Source organism: Trematomus bernacchii, unplaced genomic scaffold (assembly GCF_902827165.1).
Source record: "Trematomus bernacchii unplaced genomic scaffold, fTreBer1.1, whole genome shotgun sequence".
NCBI classification, from domain to species: domain Eukaryota; kingdom Metazoa; phylum Chordata; class Actinopteri; order Perciformes; family Nototheniidae; genus Trematomus; species Trematomus bernacchii.
The window spans coordinates 1,087,364-1,115,251 of NW_022987564.1; the positions used below are offsets into that span (position 1 = coordinate 1,087,364).

The window sequence follows — 27,888 nt, forward strand, 5'->3', positions numbered from 1 at the left end:
TATAGGATCAAAAACAGTCTGTAGTGAAGGGTAAAAACTGTCCATTTAACATGTAGATATACTGTACAACAGTCTCAGATTGTAAAACATACAGTAGATCGTACACATTTAGTGTAAAAGCAGAGACGACACAAACAATTCCCAGTTTCCTTAAATCTAATCTAGCATCCAGCTCAATGCAAAGGAACACACATCACCGTAAAACAGCAGGAGCACATTGTCTATCAGTTTGTTCTTAAATAAATCATACAAAAATAGTGTACAATCTGTCATGGTCCCTTTGATTCTCAGTGTCAGTGGTGGGTTTATAACTCACACACGTACACACACGTACACACACGTACACACACGTACACACACACACACACACACACACACACACACACACACACACACACACACACACACACACACACACACACACACACACACACACACACACACACACACACACACACTCACACACTCACTCACTGGGTCATAGCTAAGTGACGTCTGGAGTGCTGGTCCTCGGGGAGTTTCTGTTTCTCTGGTGGAGCTCAGCTGCTTCTCAAACAGTCCGACTCTCCACAGACCTTCCCTCTGTAACTCGTCCCGTCTCTCAGGTAATCTCTGCAGGTCTCCGGGGAGGAAAATAAACCATCTTCCCTCCGATCCCTACGATCCCTCATTCCCCTCGGAGCCCTCGGGCGGCGCTGGAGGCCCCTCCGCCGTCGGGGACTGGGCCCCTCCAGGACCATCTGTGAACAAACCCAAAAAGTCACTCTGAAGGACACGAGGCAAAAGGAGCATTGACAACATTTGATATTTTATATGTCTGTGTTATGTGTAAGAACGTGTAACGTTGCTGCCTTCTTGGCCAGGTCAGCATTGTAAATGAGATTTTGTCTCAATGTTTTCACCTGGTTAAATAAAGGTTAAATAAAAATGTGAGGGTATAGGAGGGGAAACAGTTAAATCCCAAATTTAAAACTTTCAATTTGAAGACTTTTCTATTTAAAATGTTGAACCTCGAAAACATTTTAATACTTTTACATTAAACACTTTAACCTTTAAAACTGTTTTAATACCGTTATATACAATTTTGTCACTTATACCTATAAAAACCTTACCTCTAAAACCTTAAACTATAAAACATGATAAAGTAGTTTGTGCTTACTTTAGTTTGTTTGCACTTGCATATACAGAATCCATCAAAAACATTGAGACGTTGGATTGGAACTGATTAGCCTTTGGAGCATGCAAGACAAATTGTGTCATCAGTTCTGATTTACCAGCGTGATCATTAACTCGCTATCCACAAAAACACTCTGTCTAGCAGCAGTCTAAATGTTCCTGTTGTAGCCACACTCATGCCAGAGTCGTGATGAATGTTTTCTGCCAATTTTAGCCAATTCCCAAGTGGCCCTCCAAGCCCAAACACGGACCAAATGTTTCTTACTAAAGCTGATCTGAACCCTAAATCAACGACAATCTGTGCAAAAATCTGGCAGCCATATTTGTATCAGACCATGGGGACGAGTGTCACAGCGGGTTGTAATAAAATACACATGTAAAGAGCAGCGTCAGATTTTGGATTATTGAATACAAATAATCTATGTGGAAAAAGGGTTATTAACACTACTTTATGATTTTTCAAGTAAAAAAGCTAAAGTTGGGCTATAAAGGAACTACAGCACGGTCACATGACTTCGCTTCACCACCTCTAAGCTAAAGGTGGCTAAAGTCGGGCTATAAAGGAACTACAGCACGGTCACATGACTTCGCTTCACCACCTCTAAGCTAAAGGTGGCTAAAGTCGGGCTATAAAGGAACTACAGCACGGTCACATGACTTCATGTCTCCACCGCTAAGCTAAAGGCGGCTAATGTTGGGCTATAGAGTGGCGAAGTCCCTCCCCTTCCGGTGGACCTCCATGGGACCTTATTTCGGAAAAATTATGTATTGAAGTCAATGGAGAGAGAAAGATTATCTTTCGATCCCGTTTGAATTGTGCCACGAATTACACATATGTTGTTTGTCAATTTAAAAGATAATTTTGCAAGTCAAAAAAAAAAAAATGTGTCGTAAAACTGTGAAGTAACACATTTGTTTGTGTGAAACGCTCAATGAACTACATCTCTGGTCAACAACACACGTCACCAAGATGGCCGTCACTACTGTCTTGTCAACACAACGATTGACTTCCCTCACTATTACCACAATGAAACACGTCCTGAAGAAAGTCATGCAAAGCTGCCTGCCTGCCTTCCTTTGATTCTCTCTGAACTGCCTGGTCGTTTTAATGTTAAATGTCAACCATTTGTGCAGATAGCATGAAGTAGAGAAGATCGCTAGCGTTAGCGTTAGCATTTCTCCCCCGGGCTTCAATTGTGTATTATAGAATGATCACACCGGTGACAGTACTCTTCAAAGGGTTCACGAAATATGACTACTACTCTTACTGTTTAACATTGTGGGTTACTTAATGTTACTTCATGTTAAGGCTAATAAAAATGACAAGGCTGTAATGCTAACTAACGTGCTAGCTACTAGCTAGCTTGATCCAGAGTACTCCTGGTCCTTTCATCAGACGGGAAGCGAAAGAACGAGCAAGACCCATTGCTGGTATAATAACAACCTGGTACTAAGCACACAGGCATCTTGTTAAAGTTATCTTATTTTAGCCAGCGCTATATAGATAGATTATATCTATATGGCGCTGATCTTAGATCTTAGTGGAGGAAAACAATTGTGACATCACTTACGCGACTCTGGGATTTGTAGTCTTTCTAGTTACGTATTTTTCATAGTCTTATATTTCAACAGTTTTACGACAAACTGTGACTTTTTTGACATGGAAATGATTTTTTAAGATTGACAAACATCATATGTGTAATTCATGGCAAACGGGATCGAAAGATAAGTTTTCTCTCCCCATTGACTTCAATGCATAATTTTTCCGAAATAAGGTCCCATTACCCGGAAGTAAGTGGGCGTGACTTCGCCACTCTATAAAGGAACTACAGCATGGTCACATGACTTCACTTCACCACCGCTAAGCTAAAGGCGGCTAATGTTGGGCTATAAAGGAACTACAGCACGGTCACATGACTTGACGTCACCACCGCTAAGCTAAAGGTGGCTAATGTTGGGCTTGATGACGTTTAATCGTCTCATTTAGACACATTTCAGTTCAAAAATCACAAATTGGGTATTACCGGATGTAAAACGTTAACATCTCTTCAGCTTGTGTTAACCACAGACCTTATTTCAGACATCCGACCATGATCTGACTTTTAGACAAGGGATGGCATAATTGCTGACTCATTTCTAGGATTAGGACTCCTTCCTTCAGCAGATAATTATAATAATTAAAAAGAGCACATCATGTACGTTACCTTTGAGGGTCATCTCAGCCAGTTTCAGAGGCAGGTCTCCGGGGTTTACGCCTGCCGGAGACCCCAGGATGTCGGGCAGAGCGTTCCTCCGGCCCGACCGACCCGAGGTGGCGAAGTCCAACACGGGCTCCACCTCCGTCATCTCAGGACCGCTCTGAGGTCACAGAAAGAGGCAAGTTAGGACAAGTAAAATCAGCCTAAATTAGTGTATAATAGGCTTACAAGCCATCAGGCTGCACAACAAGGGGTCAACAATGTGACAATATTACTGGACATAAAATACACACTGTTTTCACACACACATGTAAATAATATGTACACATGAGGGACTTATGTAGTTAATTCAACATCATTTCAATTTTTTTACCTGTAAATGCTAACAGTTAGCCATAATATTAGCTGAATAAGCATTAGCTTTGTTTATTTTTAAGGAGGAGCATTTGCAGTATCACACATTGGCACAAATGTTGTTCATCTATAATAATAATAATAATAAAAATAGTAGTGGATTAGTAGATAGTGAGTAGATATGTCTTGTAAACCATTACAATCAAAATCAATAGTATGTTTGATTATCACATAACATAATATCCAAATGCAATACAGTAAAGATAATTCTACACCCCAACTAAGTCATAGTGCATTTAAATGATGTAGTAATGATATTATTTGCCCCCCCCCAGCCTGTGTCTAACCTCATAGAACATTCATGACATTACATTTGACCAACGTTTCAGTTTTTGAGAAACAGAGCACATTTATCTCGACGTGTCTACAAAACGCTCCTGATCGGGTTTAGATATTCGAGCATCCAGAGAGGAAGGAGATTATCAGTGGAGCGGAGGATGTGTGTGTGTGTGTGTGTGTGTGTGTGTGTGTGTGTGTGTGTGTGTGTGTGTGTGTGTGTGTGTGTGTCTGCTCTCATGGCAACCAGCAGCTGGGGAGTCAGCTCAGGGCTGCATGGTGACAAGCAGAATTACATCCCCTGTCACACGTGCACACACACACACACACACACACACACACACACACACACACACACACACACACACACACACACACACACACACACACACACACACACACACACACACACACACACACACACACACACACACACACACAAATAGCCGCTGTTGCCATGGCAGCAATGCAGAAAAAGGCACCACTGGCAGGTAAACATGACTCAAATCCTTTCTCCCTCTCTACTCTCCCTCACGTTCCCCGCCCCCCCCGTCTCCCCCTCTGCTGTTGTGTCGCCTCGCTTTAAATAACCTTATTCTGGGGAGAAAACATCCCGTTTCCATCTCTCTCTGTTCATCAAAGGAACGACATGTGAGCTAATGCAGCACTTCAGGTCTGCAGGAAAAAGGGCCACAGGTTAGCCATCTGTTAGCCTGCAGCGCTACTGTAATGTAGCCCATGGCATATTAAACAATCAACACATTTATTTGTTGATAAGAAAATGCTTATAATGCTAATGCTGCATCTGTCACATTTAATCAAACAAAGCCCATCATTTGCAATTGCAGTAGCCAGTCTCCATCTTTGTGTCGGATGAAAGATGTTGAGACATAATATTGTTTTTTATTTGGCTAAAAAAAGGCCACTACTATGCCTTATACAAGCTTAATGACACAAGCACACACTGCTATAACAGTGTGTGCTTGGGATAAGATATATCAATCATTTATGTTTATTATAGTTAGCAGTTTTTTTATTTAACAAATGCTACCTATTGACATTCTTCCCATAACATGCAGTCACTGCTTATAGTATAATTATGAGAAAGTGTTGGAGGAAATATGTTTAAACCCGTTCCTTATTGTGTATATATTCAAAAAAGGCCACTACTATATTTTATATGGGCTTTAATCACATGCTACATTAGCGCTTAAGGCTAACAGTTTGTGCTGTCATCATTTATGCTAATTGTAACTAGCACGGCTGATTTCATTATTAAATAAATGCTAACCTGTCACCTTGAATCAAACAAAAAGCCCACAAAAAGTCCCACAAATTTATGATAAAATATCAAATAGCTAAATATATTTCTGAATATTTTGTGCATGTAAACACTAACAGAAAAGCTATCAATCATTTATCGTTATAGCTAGCACAATAATTTCATAATTAGCATGATTGTGTTGGAAGAAATATGTTTGAACTTATTGTTTTGTGTTTATAGAGACATGTTTTGTTAACAATTATTATACATTAAAGGTAGGGTAGGTAAGAATGGAGAAACCCACTCGAGTGCATATATTGTGTATATGAAAGTACACAACCGAAAAAAATCTGCCCCTTCCTTCAGACTTCCTTACAGAGCCCCTCCTCCAACACACACGAACGCGCACATGACCAATGAGGGCACGAGATAAGTTTGTGCACGAGATGGAAGGCTGACAGGCAGGTAGGCCATCCAGTTATTTTAGCCGGGCCGGCTCAGATGATTGGTCGTGCTTTTTACAGCGCCACGGCTTCCACAGATGACATTTTTTTATGTATTTATTGTCAAAGCATTTCATATATTCATTGCTATCGGGATGTTAAGAGCATTCCATGGAATATAACAAAAAGTGCCTCTGAAGTGAATTACCTACCCCACCTTTAAGTTGTGGCTTGAATTAGCTTAAAGGCTATGCTACAATAGAGCTCATAGGGCTAACAGGTGGTGTTGTTATCAATCATTTACTGTAATCATAGCAAGCACACATCATTTGAAGGTTGACTAAATGCTACATGTGGCTTTTATTGATTGAAGGTGGCAGCTTGGTAGACATGATTGATAGCTTCTCTTTAACAGCACTAACATGTCATATAAAAATAATGTATATATGTATCCACGTCAATCAGAAAGCATATTTCCTTCCTGCCCACACAGCATCTTAATGTAAAAACAGTAAAACACTAAATATTAATACATTTATGATTTATTGATGGCGAATGCTGTTTCACTGTTAATGTTTTACCCTGTCTAACACCCTCAGTCTGACCTGGGTCACAGCCACGGTTTACATACTGAGTCATTATTTTTTCAAACGCACCCTCCATAATCTTTCACAATTTGATATAAATATGTTTTGTTACTGTTGGGAAAATACTGAATGCACTCTTCCAATATGAGAGTACACATGATAACAAAGGTATCCCAACTGTAGCTGTGTACATGACAGGATGTATGATTACCTAGAAGAGCATCAGGACTGTTTTAGGCATATGATAGCTATGTGATTAACATGATGATTCAGCCTCTATGGAGATAGACATATGACAAGCATGATCATTTCTGACGTGGAGCTAATCTGAAGTAAACATTGAATACTGCTTTCTATTCCTCCATCTTGTGACTGTGTAACTCCCTCTCTTGTATATCAGCATGTGAAGGACACTGTTCAGGAACTAGTTGATGCTCTGTATGTGATGACTACTTCCATTCCTGAGAGGATCAGAAATACATGGATCCTGAGATTGAAGCTCAAGCCGGTGACCAGTGATATTTTCCTAACAGTTACAGATTTAATTTACGCATATTCCCCTGTATTCTGCATATATTGTCGAAATAAACCTTAATAATTATATCAGCATATTCCATATTCCATGTCTTAATCTGAAAATGCCACAATCAAAATAAGGTTAATTGGGAACATCGAATATGCTGCATGACCTAGTGTTATGAGCGGTCAGAAAGATCAACACGCATCCACATTAATGATCAGATATCGCCGTTTATTTAAAGAAAAACAGACAAAATACTGAACAAAACTCTTAAACAAAAGATTCGAAGCCATACGGCGTATATCTTGGGTACATTTTTCTCTTTCACCACGCGGTCTCTATCGTGTGGTTAATAAATTGTTTGCCTTCCACTCATCGTGAGCACCTGTCACCTGTCATCTATTAAAGGGTTAGCCTATGTGACGTCACCATAATAATACATTGATAGTCGGCATCAATCAAAACAATAATACATATAAATAATAAAACATCATATACAAAACATTCACAATATTTCCTTATAAATAGAAATATGATAGAAATTCAAAATGGCTTCAACACCTGGGAATTATTGTCACATTCAGAGTAATTGTGTGTTATTAGCATGTTAACGTAGCATATGGCTAATTCTAACTTCAGGTTTCTGTAGCTCTCCAGTGTTCCTCTCTCTAGCTGCAGATTACATTCACCCTTGAAGCCAGAACATTGTTCCAGTTTCTCCGGCCTCACGTGACGAAGCTGCTTCTTTGTCCTGGATCAGAGGGCAACAGAAGCTTTAATAAGCTCTGATAAGAGGCTGAGCAGCAGGAAGGAAACTCAGTGTAACGTGTCTCACTTCCTGCTTTAGTCCATCAGACAGACTTTACCTAATATCCTGGAGACATCTGCTATCTGTTAATCTGGCTAATTAAAATGAGACTGTAGCGGAAATACTGACCTGCAGGTCTATAAGGAAGTTCCATTTAATAAAAGCAATCAGGCCACTATGTGTGCTGATTTCAGATATTTAGATTATAATAGATCAGATTGATGTTATTGATCACAAACTGTTATGTTACGAGGAGGCTGTGGCTCAGTGGGATAGTGCGCTGAACTTATTGCGCTGAAATTTGAATCAGGGGATAGCAAGTTCGAGTCCCACTGCAGTCAGCATGTCGTTGTGTCCCTGAAGACACTTCACCCCAAATTGCTCCTGTGGGGATTGTCCACAGTACTGAATGTATGTAAGTCGCTTTGGATAAAAGCGTCTAACAAGTGACATGTAATGTAATGTCACAGCAGCATGCTAATGAGGCATTGCACATTCATCTAAAATAAAATAAGGTACATATAAACAGTAAATAAATACAAATCAACAGTGGACGATAAACATCTTTAGAGTATCTCTATCAAATATTTGTCTTGAAGTAATTTATCCTATATACATTTTCTGGTTCTGAAAAGTGGAGATTTGTATGATTTTCCTTCAACTTTTTTCAGCAATTTAATGTATTTTTTAGTTTTTTAAACATTGTTAAGTTGTTATTTTGAGCTCTGAGCAATTGCATTTGAATTTCTTAATATTTTAACTACTTTTACAAACCAAACAATAGATAAATGAATGGAATAATCTAATAATATATATATTTCTGCACATTTTCAATGCAGGACTTTCACTTTTCTTGTATGGTATTAGTACTTTTACTTACATAAAGAACCTGAGTACTTCCTCCACCTCTGGTGTGAATCACTGCCTCCAACATGAGTCCGTTCCTAATTATAACATGTTTGGTAACTTTAATTAATCCTGTGGATTAAACATTGAACAGGCAGTGACCCATTATCTGGTTTATTTTAGCTGGTAATCCGACACCAGTTCGGATAGGATTAACTTGTCAAGACAATTGACCTAGATACTGTGACGCCGCTCAGTGAGACTCAGGAGCCGCAGGGTAATTTACACAACCAGTTATAAAAGCTTTTTGTTGGGAAACTGCTGCAGGTCAAGGGTTGTGGTGCTAAACAGAGGACAACAAGGCTTGATGTCCCTCATGTTACACAAACCCTTGAATTAAACAAGAGGTCATTAATGCTGCAAATGGCTACCTGGGCTATTTCGAAACACAGTGACGTCTATAATTTAGCAACAAATTACACAGCATGTACTTGAAACTCCCTCTATAATGCAGGGCCAGTGTGCATCAATATTCATGTGTTCTTTCATACATTGCCAGTTCTAAAAAAACTAAACGCTGGTTAACTTGTGTCGTCTTCTACATATTTAAAAGTTGAAGTGTAATTTTGAGAGCAGAACCTCACGTGTTGAGAGCAGCTGCATTCAGAAGAAGCCTCGCTTTTTCTTTAGAGACAGAGCCTGATATTTAAAATGAAAAAACAAGTCCAAGGACCCTTCTAAAGAAAAGGAAGATAAGTGTTCTGAGAATATAAATGGAGGCTTTCAGCACCACGGACAGAGCCAGAGGCAAACAGAAAGAGATGCTGCATAACTTTTTCTTTGTGCAACCAGGCGACGGAAAACCACATATAATATTGCCGTCTTCTATTGTCAAAGTCAACTTTATTCAATCTTTCAGTTCGATCAAAATACCGTTTCCCACAATCCAGAGGAAGTGGAAAAAGGGGAAAACCTATATCTATTCAAAAAAGCTGGCAAGTAAATGTATCTTGGTATTGACACATGACATGACCGGAGGCCTTTCACAAACAACTAATACTCTCTTAGAAGCTCTTATAACTCTCCATGTTGAACCTGTCTGTGTTTCCATTGTGCTATATTCTCAAGTGTTAAGGTATTGGATCCACGACACTAGCTAACACTTTGTTATGAATTGATTTGGAGCCGCATTATATATCCTTTTAGCTCCTTTCCACCTCCCTTTTGCTGCTGAATCATCCACTCTTTTCAGAAGCTAGTGTAGTGCTAAGCTTTTTTCCAATATATCAACAGCTGTGTTCTGCGGCTGAAAAATGACACCAAGAAAATCAGGAATTGTGAAACAAAATCAACATTTTAGACAGTGAATGTTTTCTTTATTATTATGACTTGCTCCTTACCTGTATTCAGTGATGTGGTCTATTGTAAATATGTACATTTATTTTGTATAACAATGTAGTGGTATTTGTATTCTTGCTTTTAGGATGCCTATCACCATCTGGCAAAGGGACTATCGGTGAAAACTAGCCTTTTGGCTAATTCAAGTACATTTACATGTTTTTATATATAATATGTTGATTAATGTACACTGTCCCTTGTTTTAAATAAATCAATTCAATTCAAGAAAAAAATATCTCAAATGCTAGTTGTGTAAAATGTTAGTCGAGTCATGATTTTTGGAGGTTTTGTCACGACCTCTTTTGCCATGCACACGGCCATTTGGGTCTGTAAAACCATTAGAGCATGTTAGTGCAATTTATGGCTCACCAACCTTAATGTTAACACAGAGAGAGATAAATAAAACACAAACACAGACATAGTTGATCATTAATTATTATTCAGTTGCGCAACAACAATAATAATCTTGGAGTACAACATCACCTGCCAATCGCGGAAATGCCCCCCACCAGTAGCAACAATCAGGCATATATAGCCACTGCAATGAACACACACACATTTGATCATGCAGCCTACCACACGATCGTCACATGTTTTTCTCTCTGAAAGCTATACTGTTATATGTTGAAACGTCATCATCTCATGACATCCTTAGGAGTAGTTAACTAACAAAGGTTAACTGTTTTTATAACCTGAGGCCTTCTCTGAACTTCCTCTAACCTCGGTGTCAGCTCACTTCAAATGAATACATCTATTGATACTTCAGAACGACCATTGTCTCTCTAACTCTGTGTGACCCAACTCAGTAACATCAGAAAGCCAGAAATACCCTGTAATAAGGATTGCCATAACAAGCATCTTAACTGTTTTGTAGTCAGGTGCAGCAGCTGGTTTCGCTAAATTGTTTAGCAGCTGATTTGAACGAAAGAACAAACCGAGTAATTTGAAAATACTGGTCAGCTCCCTGATTTCAGTTTTACAAAATGTCGTCTCTCATTATCAATCCAGTACAATATCTAAACTGATGTTTCTCCTGACACGTGGATGCTTTTATAAGAAGCTTTTAAGGATCCACCGGCAGTGGAAAATGCATGAGTTTGAAAATGTCAAGTCCATTACTGTCCCTTGTTATGTCAGAATAAATGGGGCATGTTTCCTGCGTTCTCCTCTCCTTCAGTACTGCTTACGGTCCGTGTTGTTTTGCAATAAAGCAGGAAGAAGCGCTGAGAAAGACTCTCTGTAAATAGGTCGGGAAAACTCTCATTCTACTGTTAACTTTTTATTAAACTGAGCATTGCAATGACTGGGATGAATGGAATCCCAAGCACTTATATTGTTCAAATAATTTGACATATGTAAAATATATTATATCAAAGCATGCATCCTGTAAAGGTATTTTTTGTAATAATCCTTGATTTCAGATTCACATTGTAGGCTAAGGGGCGGGACATCTCTAAGCGGTTGACCACTCACAACAGAGCCGGCCAGCTAACCAATCAGAGCAGACTGGGCTCTGGTTTCAGACAGAGGGTGAAAAGAGGTGCTGCAGCAGAGCTTTTTGAACATTAAAGCATGGAGACATGTCACACATGACACTACATACTGATATACACCTGAACATCAGCAGGAGAGGACTCTTTAAAGTAGAGACACTACATACTGATATACACCTGAACATCAGCAGGAGAGGACTCTTTAAAGTAGAGACACTACATACTGATATACACCTGAACATCAGCAGGAGAGGACTCTTTAAAGTAGAGACACTACATACTGATATACACCTGAACATCAGCAGGAGAGGACTCTTTAAAGTAGAGACACTATACTGATATACACCTGAACATCATCAGGAGAGGACTCTTTAAAGTAGAGACACTACATACTGATATACACCTGAACATCAGCAGGAGAGGACTCTTTAAAGTAGAGACACTACATATTGATATACACCTGAACATCAGCAGGAGAGGACTCTTTAAAGTAGAGACACTACATACTGATATACACCTGAACATCAGCAGGAGAGGACTCTTTAAAGTAGAGACACTACATACTGATATACACCTGAACATCAGCAGGAGAGGACTCTTTAAAGTAGAGACACTACATACTGATATACACCTGAACATCATCAGGAGAGGACTCTTTAAAGTAGAGACACTACATACTGATATACACCTGAACATCAGCAGGAGAGGACTCTTTAAAGTAGAGACACTACATACTGATATACACCTGAACATCAGCAGGAGAGGACTCTTTAAAGTAGAGACACTACATACTGATATACACCTGAACATCAGCAGGAGAGGACTCTTTAAAGTAGAGACACTACATACTGATATACACCTGAACATCAGCAGGAGAGGACTCTTTAAAGTAGAGACACTACATACTGATATACACCTGAACATCATCAGGAGAGGACTCTTTAAAGTAGAGACACTACATACTCATATACACCTGAACATCATCAGGAGAGGACTCTTTAAAGTAGAGACACTACATACTGATATGAACCTGAACATGAGAATAAAATGTCCTCTTTAACCTCAAATATACTTTTGTATTTCTTTGCTGCAATGATGTTTTGTATCTGCCTATATATACTCTATATATATATACATATATATATATATGATCTGCAATAAGCTCAAATCCAACACTATCTCAGCCTGGCTGTGTATCGTTCTCGCTCTTCACTCTGAGACTCTCCAGGCTACACTAAGAACTAATTGGAAGTGAACACTGTCTCTCTGCTCAAAGTAGTATAGCTCTTTCCAGGGAATGAATTATAACATACTATACTATGTATTATAAGTCCAGTATATGTTTCAGGGGCTATTTTTATGAAATTGTACTCCTATATCTTTATTTATTTTAGGGCTGCACAATTAATTGAGATTTTATCGAAATCGCAATATGGAAAAATACCATATTCATATTAGAAGCACAATATTTGTAAACGTGTTAATATACCTTTTTGAATGAAGGTACTGCAGTTTTCTACATTTAACAAAACACATTTGTTTCGTACAAATCCTCTTTAAAAAAAATCATACCATGATCATTTAAATATATGTTGTCATGATAATAAGAAGAACATCCGCTGCGAAGCTTATAGATGCAGCAGAAGGAAGAGAGAAAACATTAACATTTAGGAAAGGTATAAAGGGGAAATTACCTTTTTTTTGTACATTTTATTTATTTGGGCAATATCATTATAATATATAAATATTGTGATATTAGACTACATATCCTCCTAGATTTTGGTTAACGTGATATTGTTAGTGTTGTTTTCTCCTGGTCTTTAAGGCTCATTTCACATTTAACTTTTCTTTCCTTTGCCTTTATCCAAAAATATCCAGAATGTCGTGCGTCAAATCACAATTGCAATACATGTCAGAATAATCTCAATTAGTCCTTTTCGAATCGTGCATTGCTAGTTTTTTGCCTATTAAATTGTCTTCAAAGTCTTTACACATTGAAATATCAGCGGCTTCAGGACAGGAATATCAGCTCCTACTGTACCGGCCTTTAAAAAGCTGTTTCAGTGGAGCCTTTATCTCAGAGACAATGATAGATCTGATCCTGCTGGAGGCTGACCTCCATCCTGCCTCTCATCAGTCTCCCTGTGACACACACACACACACACACACACACACACACACACACACACACACACACACACACACACACACACACACACACACACACACACACACACACACACACACACACACACACACACACACACACACACACACACACACACACACACACACACACACACACACACACACACACACACACACACACCACACACACACACACACACACACCACACACACCAGCAGCTGCACTACACACACCAGTGAGTGTAATGAAAAGAAACACATGAAGCAGCACATTAAATATGATAGCGTTGTAATTTAGAGAGATGTTCAAGGCAGACAGTAAATCCAGCCCCTATATGTGCATCTAGAGTGTGTTTTCTTTGTGTTATTCCCCCATCATCATCCCTGTATTCCTGGCTTTAGTGAGACAGTGGGGGCTTAGGTCAGAAAACAGCATACACACACCCCCCCGAGAGGGACTGCAGAAGAAACGATGTTTACACAGCCGGCGCAGACAGAGACGTTTGAGATGAATAAATAATGCCTGGGATTAAGTCCGCTCGCTATTTTTAGTCCCTCGTACTCTGTGATTATTCCCCGTACTTCTCCCCACTTTTTTCCTGTTATCCTAAAGCTTAACATGCGTGAGCTGCCATGGAAACACCGCCGCCGCTTTAAAGTGGAGGAGGGGAGCCGAGGAGAGAGGAATCTCTGAGCTGCTTTGTTTCTGCTCCTGGAGACGCTTTTGTTAACATGTTATTTAGTTTGAGACATGGCTGCAGGTGTAACAAAAACTGACTGTTACATCTGATCAAAACAGAGAAATGATGATGACGAATGGAGCATTTATGGGATGGATGTGGTGCAAAACTAGCACGGTTAATGCAAAATGCAGCAGAAATAGGGCAATATCATCAGATAAACCGGTTATTATATTAATAATGTTTAGTTTGGAGCATTAAGGCTGCAGCTAAAAGCAAACATTAGCATTAGAAATGATATAACAGAAAACAAAATATGAAATATTCTGCATCGATGGGATTTATGCAGTGCAAAACGATCATGTTATATGCAAAATGCAGCAAGAAATGGGCAATATCATCACATGAACAGATGATTTGATCAATATGTAGTTTGAAGCTTTGAAGCTGCAGGTATATGACTATTTAAACAGATTGAATAATAAAACAATTGATGAAAGACGGTGCATTTTTTTCATAAGAATACATAGAAAGGGATATATTGGTGCAAAAGTAGCACATTTTATACAAAATGCAGCAAAAACAGGGCCGATATCATCAAATAAAAGTGATGATGTTGGTTTGAGGCATTGCTGCTGCAGGTCAAAGCAAAAATGACTATTAAAACTGAAAAAAGCTGAGAAATAATGTTGAGAAATGCAGCATTTAGGGGATTTTATGCAGCTCAAAACGGTCACGTTATATTTAAAATACTGTAACAAAAAGGTGCAATATCATCATATGCACAGAAAGTCATGTATATACACAGTTTCTAGAAGTGAAGCGCGACTGATATCTACATTTAAATACAAAAATGTGTTTCCTCTCCGGAGCAGCTTCACCCAGACGGAGGGAACGCTGAGCCTGATCTGATGAGACAGCGTGATCACAGCCTTCAAACCTCACAAACATCCCGAGCAGAGCCTCACGTCGTCTTTCCGCCGCGCAGCTCTTTTTCTCCACGGCTGCCTGCTTTGATGTTTCAGAAAGCCAGGACTCGCAGACAAAAGCGCATCAGAGCAGGGTTTGACTTTGTAGATCATTGGCTTTGAGAGATGAATGGTAAAGGTCCTGAGATACAGGTCTGTGCTTGTAATCCAGAGGGAACGAAATGTCTCCAAATGAAAGGTGTGTTATTGGAAATCAACCTGTTAATATCACCTTCTTCTCAAAGTATCTGATGAACAGAGGTTTTCTCATCGTTATCATGACCAGTGCTTTCAGTTTGAGTATCCTGTTGTAGTAAACATTGTATTTCAGAGGATCTTTGATACGGGTATTGATGACATTTTGGGGGAGTCCGTTAATTGAACATGGGTCTAAAACGGGATCATCTCTATGTTGCTATGGGCCTCAATTATTTTCAACATGAATTAGCATCGTAAGACAATGGTATGAGCCATCTTTACAGTTCAAATTGCAAATGACTGAAGATAAATTGACGTTTTAAATGCAGTTTTAATCGTTAAAATCAGTTTAGCCACTGTGGAGATATTTATGTCTGAAGAGAAGAAAAAAACGTGTCTTGCCAACAAATTTGGAAGAGTACATTTTAAGGATTATACTGTGGGTAATTTCAACATTCTACCTATCGAGAACCATGCATACCTGAGCATAAAATACTTCAAAATGTCTTGTTATTGAGGTCATATAATAACAATATAAAGCCCGGGAACATGGGGCCTTATAATAAAACAAAAATATATAGCAAAGGGATGCAGGGTGGTCGTGTATGTGACCTTCTCTCCAAATGTAAACACATGAGCAAAACTGTAATAAACGTGTTTGATCTTCTGTTAGTTCAAGCTACCGCTAACTCTAAACACCGGCTACCAACAGTAGTAACGTAGCGTTAGCAAAGGAGACAGTTTTTAGCTGATTCATGGTGTTAGCCTTAAGAAACCTAGCCACAGCGAATAAACTCTGCCAGCAACAGAAGAGAAAAGGATGTTTAAGGGCTCGTAATGAGACGCTTGCTCTTGTTTCTCTGTGACATTTATAATAATAACCACAAGAAACCATTCGTTTTCAAAGTAGATCTGCTGCTGTTTTCATTTCAAGTTACTTTTCTCCCTATTTTGGAAAGTTTGACGGGTTTAGCAAGCTTAGCATGTTCATGTGTTTTTTAAATATAATGTAAAAAATAGCACCGTTATCAGCTGTTGGCTTCAATCTGGTTTGAAGTTCAATTACATTGCCAGTTTTCATCAGTTTTGGACACCACCTAACACTGAAAAGAGTACCTTTTCTTAAAAGAACGTTACCAACTAGATCTGTATATATTTTGTGGGGGAAACTTCTGAAGCAATTGGAGTCAGGACTCAAAGAGACACGAGGAGAGCTGGAGCTTTGATGGCAAACACTGACGGTTTATTTGGAGCTTCGGCCGGAGAATTCACAAGACATGTCACGGGCCACGAGTTGACCACACGGTTGAGATGCCACAATCAATTCTGAAGAACTCTACCCCAGACCCGTGTATTTAGCTAGTTCTGAGAGAATAATCAACATTGAGCATAACAAGATAGAATCATAACACCTCTATCAGCTGACGCCAACAGGCAACAGACTGTGCTCAGTCAGGACAGTATGAACTGATAAACTGGGTCAAAGTTATGGGCCTTGGAAATTATTCCCTGACATATTTGATATACTCCTACCATTTTCTGCTTTACTCTATTACATGTATACTATGCAACAGGATAGAGTAGATTATGTACAGCCCCAACTACAGACAAATATATTTGCTTTGGAGGCAGAACGTATTTAAAACTCAATGCCTCACTGTGTCGATCGTCAGCCATTTGGAAATTATAATTCCAATGTATGGTCAAAGTGTAAGTATCAAACAATGTCAACAAAACTCCTTTGGTAAAGATGATCTTCACCCCCATTTTCCACGTTTTCTTGCAATTTCTGCATCATGTTAGCTTCCATTTGTTGGCCATTTCTACAAGTGGTGCTTTGATTAGTTGAATGTTCTCTCTCCATCTGTTCATGTTACATTTCCTGATGATTGCTTCTATTGTCTACATTTCAAGGTGTAATCCACTACCAACTGTGAGGCGATTACTCAACGCCTCGCAGACTTTTTGTTTCACATCACTCCATGCAGAGATGCTGCGTACAACAGCCGATACAAAACAACCACTCGCTGATATAATTGAGCGTCACTGGTGCACATCCATAGAGGACCTCCGTCGCACATCCTTCAAAAAGCCCCTAAAAGCAAACCGCCCTCTTTGTAATTAACCGCGTTTAGTACGCAATAACAACAAGCCATTATAAGGAATGAGTGCCCTTCACGTTGGCAAATAAGAGACAGATTGAGCATCTTTCATGAGGGTCAATCACAACAACAGAGCACCCGGGTATTTACAGCAATTAGCACACTTGACGGAGAGCTGTAGAGAATATCTGGCAGACTGACAGCACTCCGGTTTGATCTGAAGAACAGAACATGTCGGACGGGAACAGACTGTTATTTGGGGACGACTTTGACAATCCTCGTCCTGATTTAACTCTGATTATCAACTAATCCTGGGTGTACACAAATGGCCTTCATTGGAAAGTCATGAGAAAAACACAAGGAATGTCCTGTTTTCTGTCCGGTTGTGGCTGAACACAAAGATCGATGCATCAAAGATAATTTCCTTATACTGTCAATTATGTAAATGCTACTGTGTTGAACTGCAACGAGTAGACTGCCCATTTTAGTCTATTTAACATGTTAATATTTCACTTATTCCTGTGTTTAACTTGCATAATTATGGTCATTTGCACAATATAATCTCCTTATGTCTTTGTATCTCTTAAAAAGGACATATCCTGCTCAAGTTCAGGTGCATATCAGTATGTAGTGTCTCTACTGTGACATGTCTCCATGCTTTAATGTTCAAAAAGCTCTTTATTTTTCTTATACTGCCTCCTTTCACCCTCTGTCTGAAACCACAGCCCAGTCTGCTCTGATTGGTTAGCTGGCCGGCTCTGTTGTGATTGGTCAACCACTTAAAGATGCCCCGCCATTAGCCTATCACGTACAATGTGTTGGAACGCTAGCCAATAGAAGATCAAGTGTTCCATAGTTATAAGTTTTTCCTTTAGCTAAATCTAAGGCTATTATTTTTTAATCCATCTATTTCGAGTTCCCTAACTTTATGGAAGTGCCATATTGAATCACTGAAGCACTCTTTTAATACCAGAGTAAGACGAACTATTAATCATTCAGCCTTGGACTCAAATGTAGAAAAGGATGATTTATTAGTGAGACGAGACACAGCTATAAAACTCTTGTAAATGTAAAAGTACAATATTTTCGCGTTTCAATTTTCCTTAAGAGTTTAAACAAGCATGCATACAACGCTTGTACTATATGAAGGAGAGATGGTATGCAATGATTTCTTGGGGAATAAATAATCATACAACATTTATACTTTTTTAGATGAGACTTAACTTCAATTATTTCCCTTTTTCATCAGATTTTGTAATTGTTATTTTATGCATTATTTAAAATGTATTATATAAAATACTGTATATTTAACTGTATTTTGTGCAATTTATAGAGTTCTGAGAAAACAAGTCATTTTTCAGAAAATAAATATAATTTGAAATGTTCTAAAAATTCTGTGATTTTCCAAGAAAATTAAATGTCAGATTAAAATCAGATCACAAAAAAAAAAATCATCTGGCCCTTATCCTCTACTGTATTTTAGTGTACGGCCCGTTACAATATAGCTTAGTCAGAGCTGATTGTTTTTCAAAAAAATTCACAAATGTAACGGTTTCAAAACCCAAGCAGCCGTACTTGAACAGCCCCTAAATAAATCTGTACAATAAAAACATATTTTAATGGCTGCAACAATACAATCAAAGAAATATAAATCCAGACAGACATTCAATGCCAAGTATTGAGGTCCAATCACCGCCCACAGACCAGTAGCTGCCAGCAGAATAAACACACACATGTCCGACATGTGTGACACCATACAGTGTGTGTTGCTGTGACATCAATATTTCAGCACACAGTCTGTTGTTAGGGAGTGTAACCGAGGCCATCCTCCTCCCCAGGCGCTCCCCAAACTAGACCATCGTGAGAATAGCGAAGCACGTGGTCCTCCTGAACGCCGGCTACCAACCGAGGGCCTCTAGCACTGAGACACACACACACACACAGACTCACACACACACACACAACAAAATGCGATGAGCCCCAAACACACACTGCCACCCTGCATCAGCACAAGTGTCAAGCTCTTGTGTTGTGTTTGGGATTTAAGCTGCACTCAGCAATGAGGAGAAAAGAGGATTTCATCCAGTAGAGACCCTGGGAATCCATCTCTCCATACTGACAAACGATTACAAAGATCCAAACGCAACTCATTTGTCCGATCTTAACAAAGGATGACCTGCATCCATTTCCCAAACATTTACTCCAGTTCTTCCTAAAGAAAACCCAACACATTTTCGGTCAAATGCTTCCATTCTCTGGGACAAAACCCACCAACACCAGACCATCATAACCAGAGCTGCAATTAATTATGACTTTCTTTGCATTTAATCTGACTGAAATGTCTGAATTGTCTTAAATAGATACATTGAAGTCACACCTAATATTAAATTACTTGTTTTGTTACTTGAGTTTCTTTACCACAATAAGACAATTGAAGACAGCACATACTTAAAACTGTCAGAAACAGACAAAATTGGGAAAAATTGCAAAAATAAACGACATGAATGACTAGTTAATCATTAAGTGGGCCAGCTACCTGTAATTTACGTTGCATGCATCTGGCATTGGTTGCTTCTAAATGTGAGCGGATAGTAGCTAAAGTTATTTGCAAAGAGCAAGTTAGAGCTTTATTAAAAACAAAAATCTATATCGTTACTTTACAGCTCTATTAATATTAAGAAAACAAATATGCCTCTTTCGCTGTTAAATGCTACGTCCTACAGCTAGTTGCTAACATTTTCTAAGAGCTAACTTTTACTAGCTTACTTTGGTTGAATGCATTTGTTGTAAAAACGCTTTGGAAAATAAGGTCAGCTAAATGTAATGTCATAAAATCACAGGTTAAGGTTAGCCAGCTAGCTGTAATTTAGCTTAGTGGCATTCATCTGGCGTTAGTTGCTTATAAACCTACTTGCCAGTGGCATCGCCTGGCCTGGGCATCCGGGGCTTTAGCCCCGAATGTTTTTTCTGTAGCCCCGGACAATTCTCCCTCCAATAATATAATACATTAACCGTGCTTTACGTGAACCTCATCATGACACAAGAGAGGACGGCAGCACTGTAATTTCCCGTGTTCAGTGAATGCAACAGAGGCATGACACCAGACCAATCAGAGAGTTGCATGGAAATAAACGTGTGCTTGTGTCATTCAAGCTCGGCTCTGTGTGTGTGTGTGGCAATAGCGCATTTAGTGTGATAGAGAGAGGGGGAGAGGGGGAGGGAGGGACCGGTGCCAGCATGGACCTTGTTGTTAGCATCTGGTTAGCTAGCTGCACTAACGGACATAAGGAGCTGTTTGTTCCACAAGAAGCTGGAGGAGAGTCCTCTCCTCTCAGACTGAGAGACTCAGGTGAGCTAAAGGACTCTCTGAGTGTTTAGATACATAACTTTAGTCTAAGTTATCTCAGTGGGTCTCAAACGGTTTGGTCACAAATTATTCAAAAGATTATTTCCGAGGCACACCTTCATATGATCATTATAGTTATTAAAAAAAAAGAGAATAAAGGAAAAACAGTTATGAAATACTATATGGCAGTAAAACAAGAATAGAGTTTAAAAGGGGAGTGATTAGTAACATATCCATAAAGGAAAAGTACATCTGTTTACAGTTCTGTTTCATATGGGTGTTGAGAGAGGTATCCATAGATCTCTTCATTTTGCTCTCAAAGTGCACCAGATTGATGCTTTTAACTTCAATATTTAAAAATAAATCTTCCCGGGGGAGCATCCCCCCGGACCCCCCTAGAGGAGGTGAGCCCCCCACTCATAAAAAATACCACTTTACCCCTGCCTATATGCCGTGAGTTGATTATCGAGCCTTCATTGTAACAGTCGCGGGTGTACTGTGTGTGTGCGTGTGGGGAGTGTTGCAGTAAAAAAATGCCACTGTAGTGCCACCGCCACTGTGAGCTAAGCCCCGAATGTTTTCAGGTCCAGGCGACGCCCCTGCTACTTGCTAATAGCGAAGCATGGCAGAGAAAGTCAAATAGCTAACTCTTGCTAACTTTGGTTGAATGCAGTAGTTGTAAGTTGCTTTAAGGTTCAGCTAAATGTAATGTAATGAAATTAAGGTTAACCTGCTAGCTGACATTTGGCTGTGTTGCATTCAACTGGCATTAGTTGCTTTTTAACATGAGCTTATAGTAGCTCAAGCCGTTTGCAAACAGCGAGTTTACTTAAAGGTCCCATGTCATGGCCATTTCTACTGATCATAATTCCATTGTTGAGGTCTACTAGAATAGATTTATATTCTGCAATTTTCTAAACTCACATTGGTTTCTCATACAGCATCTCTGTATAGTATGTGTATTCACTCTCTGTCCTAAACGGCTTGTTGGAGCTCCTGCAGCATAGACAGGTCTGTTCTGTGTTAGAGTTTTACTCGCTACAGGGTGTACTTTGAGGGTTTTTGACTCTGCAGACCGTTTACATGCATAAAAACCTTCATAACACACAAGGGGACGGGTAATAACCGGAAAAGCATGACATGGGACCTTTAACAACCACTGCAATGAAAAGAAAGACATTTCTGAAAATTCCATGTAAATTCTTAAGAGCTTCATTAATAATGAGACAAAATATCAACTAAAGCTTCTAAATGCTCGACCACTAGCTTGTTGCTAATGATGTCTGTCTGCCGTGAAAACCACCTTTGATGGTGCCAAGTTAAACACATTTCAAAACAGCAATAGCACTTCTCAGCCTCTCAGTTTGCCACTCAACAGAATGAGTTTTTCTGATGTCTGACGACCCGTTTTTCTTTTCTTTTTTTTGGAGAGATGCCATGCCTGTTTATAGAGCACGAAATTCCACACGTTAATTGCGGGGGAAAACGAAGCAGATGATACTATTGTGTGGTCCGACACTGAAAAGGTCGCTGAATGGATGCCATGGGAATTACAATAAACCCTTTGTCTGCACAGAGGATCCAACCCACCTCACCTACTGTTCCCATTCTCATCAGTATGGAGAGGCTGGCAGCAGCAGAGATGACTTTGACGAACCCACAGTTAAGCTGTTTCTTGCTACAGTGGGCTGCTGGGAAAATGTGCACGGAGAGGTGGAGGTCAGTACGGTCCAACACTGCTTCAGAGGAAACAGTGTTCCTATTGTCATCCTCTACATCTCTACAAAATATCTCTTATACGTCCTGCAGGCCCAGAAGGCGGATGAACTGACATGTTTTAATGGCAGAAAGATAAAAGTAGCCAGCTATAGTTCACAGTAAAGGGCACCGGGCTTTGCAGAAGCACCAGCTTGGATTTCACTCGTATAGGTCACTGGTCAATACAGAGGAATAATGAATCACTGGAATTTAGCCCTGCAAATTATGGTTTCCATCATGAGTGGGCGAGGTCGGCAATCAATGGGAATTAAATCTAGTGCCGGCTGGTGAAACTGAAACGAGCTACACGTGGCTTTCGTTTATCTTGCTGTGAAAAGACAGATACAAAATACAATATTCAGGCCAAATTCTGCTCATGTTCAGGTGTATATCAGTATGTAGTGTCTCTACTTTAAAGAGTCCTCTCCTGCTGATGTTCAGGTGTATATCAGTATGTAGTGTCTCTACTTTAAAGAGTCCTCTCCTGCTGATGTGCAAGGTGTATATCAGTATGTAGTGTCTCTACTTTAAAGAGTCCTCTCCTGCTGATGTTCAGGTGTATATCAGTATGTAGTGTCTCTACTTTAAAGAGTCCTCTCCTGCTGATGTTCAGGTGTATATCAGTATGTAGTGTCTCTACTTAAAGAGTCCTCTCCTGCTGATGTTCAGGTGTATATCAGTATGTAGTGTCTCTACTTTAAAGAGTCCTCTCCTGCTGATGTTCAGGTGTATATCAGTATGTAGTGTCTCTACTTTAAAGAGTCCTCTCCTGCTGATGTTCAGGTGTATATCAGTATGTAGTGTCTCTACTTTAAAGAGTCCTCTCCTGCTGATGTTCAGGTGTATATCAGTATGTAGTGTCTCTACTTTAAAGAGTCCTCTCCTGCTGATGTTCAGGTGTATATCAGTATGTAGTGTCTCTACTTTAAAGAGTCCTCTCCTGCTGATGTTCAGGTGTATATCAGTATGTAGTGTCTCTACTTTAAAGAGTCCTCTCCTGCTGATGTTCAGGTGTATATCAGTATGTAGTGTCTCTACTTTAAAGAGTCCTCTCCTGCTGATGTTCAGGTGTATATCAGTATGTAGTGTCTCTACTTCATGTCTCCATGCTTTAATGTTCAAAAAGCTCTTTATTTTTCTCATACTGCCTGTGCTGCAGCACCTCTTTTCACCCTCTGTCTGAAACCAGAGCCCAGTCTGCTCTGATTGGTTAGCTGGCCGGCTCTGTTGTGATTGGTCGCTCTGTTGTGATTGGTCAACTGCTTAGAGATGTCCCGGAGCGCTAGCCAATAGGAGCGCGGGCGTTACATAGTGATGTCACTATGTTCCTGAAGTAAACAAAGGAGTCCAACGGAGGCGTTTCAGGCGGGAGGGGGGGGCTCCCTCTGGAGAGAACACAGGGATTTCAGACTTTGCAGACCCTTTACATGCACTAAAACCTATTTAAGAAAGCATAATAGGTTCTGTTCAAGCAACAACTGTGGGACTAATAAAGGTATTCTGATTCTGATTCTGAACAAAGCTGAACTTTAAAATGTAAAAAAAAGGAGGTAAATAGACTTTGCTCACTTGTGAATCATCTGACTTCCTATCATCTGTTCACTTTCCTCCTCCTGCTCTTTCTTGGAAATTAGGATCTGTGTCACTGCATGTTAACACATGGTGGCACACACACACACACACACACACACACACACACACACACACACACACACACACACACACACACACACACACACACACACACACACACACACACACACACACACACACACACACCACACACACACACACACACACACACACACACACACACACACACACACACACACACACACCATGGTGTCACCCTTTATCTCCAGCCTCCTGCAGCCTCACGTTTATCTTCACGAGGAACAAAGGCTGCCAGTGCTATCAGCTAACAGGTGCTTTACCAATAAAATCTCTTTAATCTGCAGTGGCCTCTCCTGAGCAGCTTATCTCCATCCACCTGTCTCCAACTCTTCCTCATTAAAGAGCCAGGGTACAAAATGAGAGCTTCATCAATTAATGTGGATGTGTGATATAGATATTTTTAGACTGAAGCGGAAATGTGTGTGAATATAAATAATATTTGATTTATTAGTTGAAAACGTAAGACAGCTTTGATATTTGTTTTCTGTGTGATCTAGATACATTTAATTTGTTTTAAAGAGGGAAACAACTGCATTTAATATGTACACGCAGGTGAATGGATAAACAATCTGTCTATCAAACTCTTGAACATTGGTCATGAAAACAGCTTAAATTAATCAAGAATACACTTCATTGCAGTTCTTCGATAATGATGATTTTGTAAAAAGTAAAAAGCTAACGTTAGGCTATACAGGAACTACAGCACGGTCACATGACTTCACGTCACCACCGCTAAGCTAAAGGAGGCTAATGTTGGGCTATAAAGGAACTACAGCACGGTCGGTCACATGACTTCACGTCACCGCCGCTAAGCTAAAGGTGGCTAATGTTGGGCTATAAAGGAACTACAGCACGGTCACATGACTTCACGTCACCACCGCTAAGCTAAAGGTGGCTAATGTTGGGCTATAAAGGAACTACAGCACGGTCACATGACTTCACGTCACCACCGCTAAGCTAAAGGAGGCTAATGTTGGGCTATAAAGGAACTACAGCACGGTCGGTCACATGACTTCACGTCACCGCCGCTAAGCTAAAGGTGGCTAATGTTGGGCTATAAAGGAACTACAGCAGGGTCACATGACTAAACCTCACCACCGCTAAGCTAAAGAAGGCTAATGTTGGGCTATAAAGGAACTACAGCAGGGTCACATGACTAAACCTCACCACCGCTAAGCTAAAGGAGGCTAATGTTGGGCTATAAAGGAACTACAGCAGGGTCACATGACTAAACCTCACCACCGCTAAGCTAAAGGAGGCTAATGTTGGGCTATAAAGGAACTACAGCAGGGTCACATGACTAAACATCACCACCGCTAAGCTAAAGAAGGCTAATGTTGGGCTATAAAGGAACTACAGCAGGGTCACATGACTAAACCTCACCACCGCTAAGCTAAAGAAGGCTAATGTTGGGCGTGATGACGTTTAGTTGTCTCATTTAGACACTTGTTAACAACCTCCGTTTTTAAATTCACCAGTGGGGTATTTACTGACGTTTTTTATGTCGTAGAATTGAAATCTCTTCAGCTTGACATACAACATACAAAAAAACATTGACTTTTATACAAAGGGTCTGGAAGTGGAAATGCTGACTAATTATCGGGTTTAAGGACTCATTCCTGCACCACTCAATTGTCTGAATACACAGGTGTTCACTGCATCTTAAAGCAAAAACAGCAGCAAGAAGACACTAAATCAAGATCAAGAATAGCCCCCAAACTGACCTCAAGAATAAGCAATTGACACCCGGTGAAATCCTCCAATTAAACGGAAAGCGTGCAGGGAAGTAAAGCCAAGATTTAAAAATAGCAAGGAAGATATCAGACTTCACTTTCCTTACTCCCATGGTGCATCACATTCATGATTCACTATATAATACTACTAGAGGACCTAGAAGTATTTCAAATGTTGCTCTTTTTTTGGAAACATTTTATGCTCCACATTCACCAAGGCATAAAAACTGAGGCTTGTTCACAGGCTTCTGCACACAAGGAACACTAGATGCTCTCCTAAGGATAAAAACACAACACACACACACACACACACACACACACACACACACACACACACACACACACACACACACACACACCACACACACACACACAACACACACACACACACACACACACACACACACACACACACACACACACACACACACACACACACACACTCTTTCTTACATCAAGGACAGTTGCCAGCAGACTTAAGGGTTTGATAATAGTCACATTACATCATATAAGCAGTCAGGGTTATACATTATAATTGTGAGGTTTTTCAGCATCTCATCTCTAACTTAAAGCTGCATATAGTCAATATATTTAAATGTGTAATCTTCCATGCAATAATTAAAGACAATTGCACTAAAGGATTATAATTATTATTAGTTTTAAAATGATTTTTAGTCAAGGATTGCCCTTTAAAATGTTAATTTATTTATGTTATTTTTTATAAATTAGTGCCTTTGTGATCAATTTGTTGAATAAAATATTTCGTATTATTCCCTTTGGTTTTGATGGAGCTGAAAAGAGCAGCAAATACACTTTAATATCTGATTCATAGGAAGTAATATCAATATCACAATATTCAACAAAGATATGTTTATTTCCTTAAACACATAATGTTTACTGTTTTTATTCCAGGGACAGTTCCTTTAGGGTTTTCTTAAAATCGGACCTACATTATATCAATATTATATTATTTCAATTGCATGTTTTATCATCTAATGAAGGTATATGTGATAGATTTAGTCTCTTTTAGGTCACAAAGGGATTTAGATTTGGCCAATCTTTTGGGTGTGAGTGAAATGAAAACCCAAAATATGCTTTTCTGGTACTTACAAATGTTTAACGTTTAAATGTGAAATTTTAGTTTGGGACAACTGAATTCGGACTATTTTTGCCCAATATCATGATTATTCACAGAATGTCAAGGTGTTATGGTCCCCAGGAGATAATCCAGCTGCCAGTGACATTTCCACGAGAACAGCTGATGCAAACAATAGTGAGAGGCCGTATGGAGCTGACAGGTAGCCTCTTGTACTGTAGGCCTCTTACAGTCTTACATTTTACCAGATATGTATGTGGAAGATGAGTTTGCACATCAGGACATGTTGTTTTAGATTTTCCTTGGTCAGTTTCAGGGCATATACTGTCTCCAGCCTCATTATTCCTGCATGCACGCCTATAATAATCTCATATAATCTGCAGCTTTTCTTCCAGCATGTATTCCTCTGCATGCTGTTGCAGGTTTCTCGACGCTTGCACCAGCAGCAGCCTGACGTCCTACCTGTGGAGCAGAACAGGTGACAGCGTGCATATATTTGCCTTGACGGACACTCACCTTCGGATTTCAGTGCGCTTCTCCGAGGAAAAAATACCCCACGGTGTCCGAAGTTGGAACTAACCGCCAGCCACCATCTTCTGCAGGGACGAAGACGAGAAAGAGCGGGGAATAGGACTCGTTAGACAGCTTCATTACAGCTGCTGGACCCGCGGCATAGTGGAGCTCAGCGGGCAGACAGCAGACGGACAGCCGGGCTCCGAGCGCTCATTCCCGGCAGAACAGGGAGGAGCGACAGGCTGACAG

At 39.8% G+C, this 27,888-nt stretch overlaps 1 protein-coding gene across 1 annotated transcript; it reads right to left on the reverse strand.

Annotated features, from left to right (window-relative positions):
- Nucleotides 1-415: 415 nt before the first annotated feature.
- Nucleotides 416-27,872, reverse strand: pkib (protein kinase (cAMP-dependent, catalytic) inhibitor beta). Its single transcript, XM_034125234.1, has 3 exons — nt 27,643-27,872; nt 3,381-3,534; nt 416-740 (listed from the first exon to the last, which is right to left on the reverse strand). The coding sequence occupies exons 2-3, from the start codon at nt 3,520-3,522 to the stop codon at nt 658-660; spliced, it is 225 nt and encodes a 74-aa protein (XP_033981125.1). The 5' UTR covers nt 3,523-3,534; nt 27,643-27,872; the 3' UTR covers nt 416-657.
- Between the last annotated feature and the right edge of the window lie 16 nt (nt 27,873-27,888).

What these genes read in the sequence shown, in the direction of transcription:
- pkib (XM_034125234.1), bottom strand. Translation starts at nt 3,522, where the DNA reads ATGACGGAGGTGGAGCCCGTGTTGGACTTCGCCACCTCGGGTCGGTCG. An exon ending in GGCTGAGATGACCCTCAAAG is followed by an intron (nt 741 to 3,380) that starts GTAACGTACATG and finishes GTTTGTTCACAG; the next exon opens with ATGGTCCTGGAGGGGCCCAG.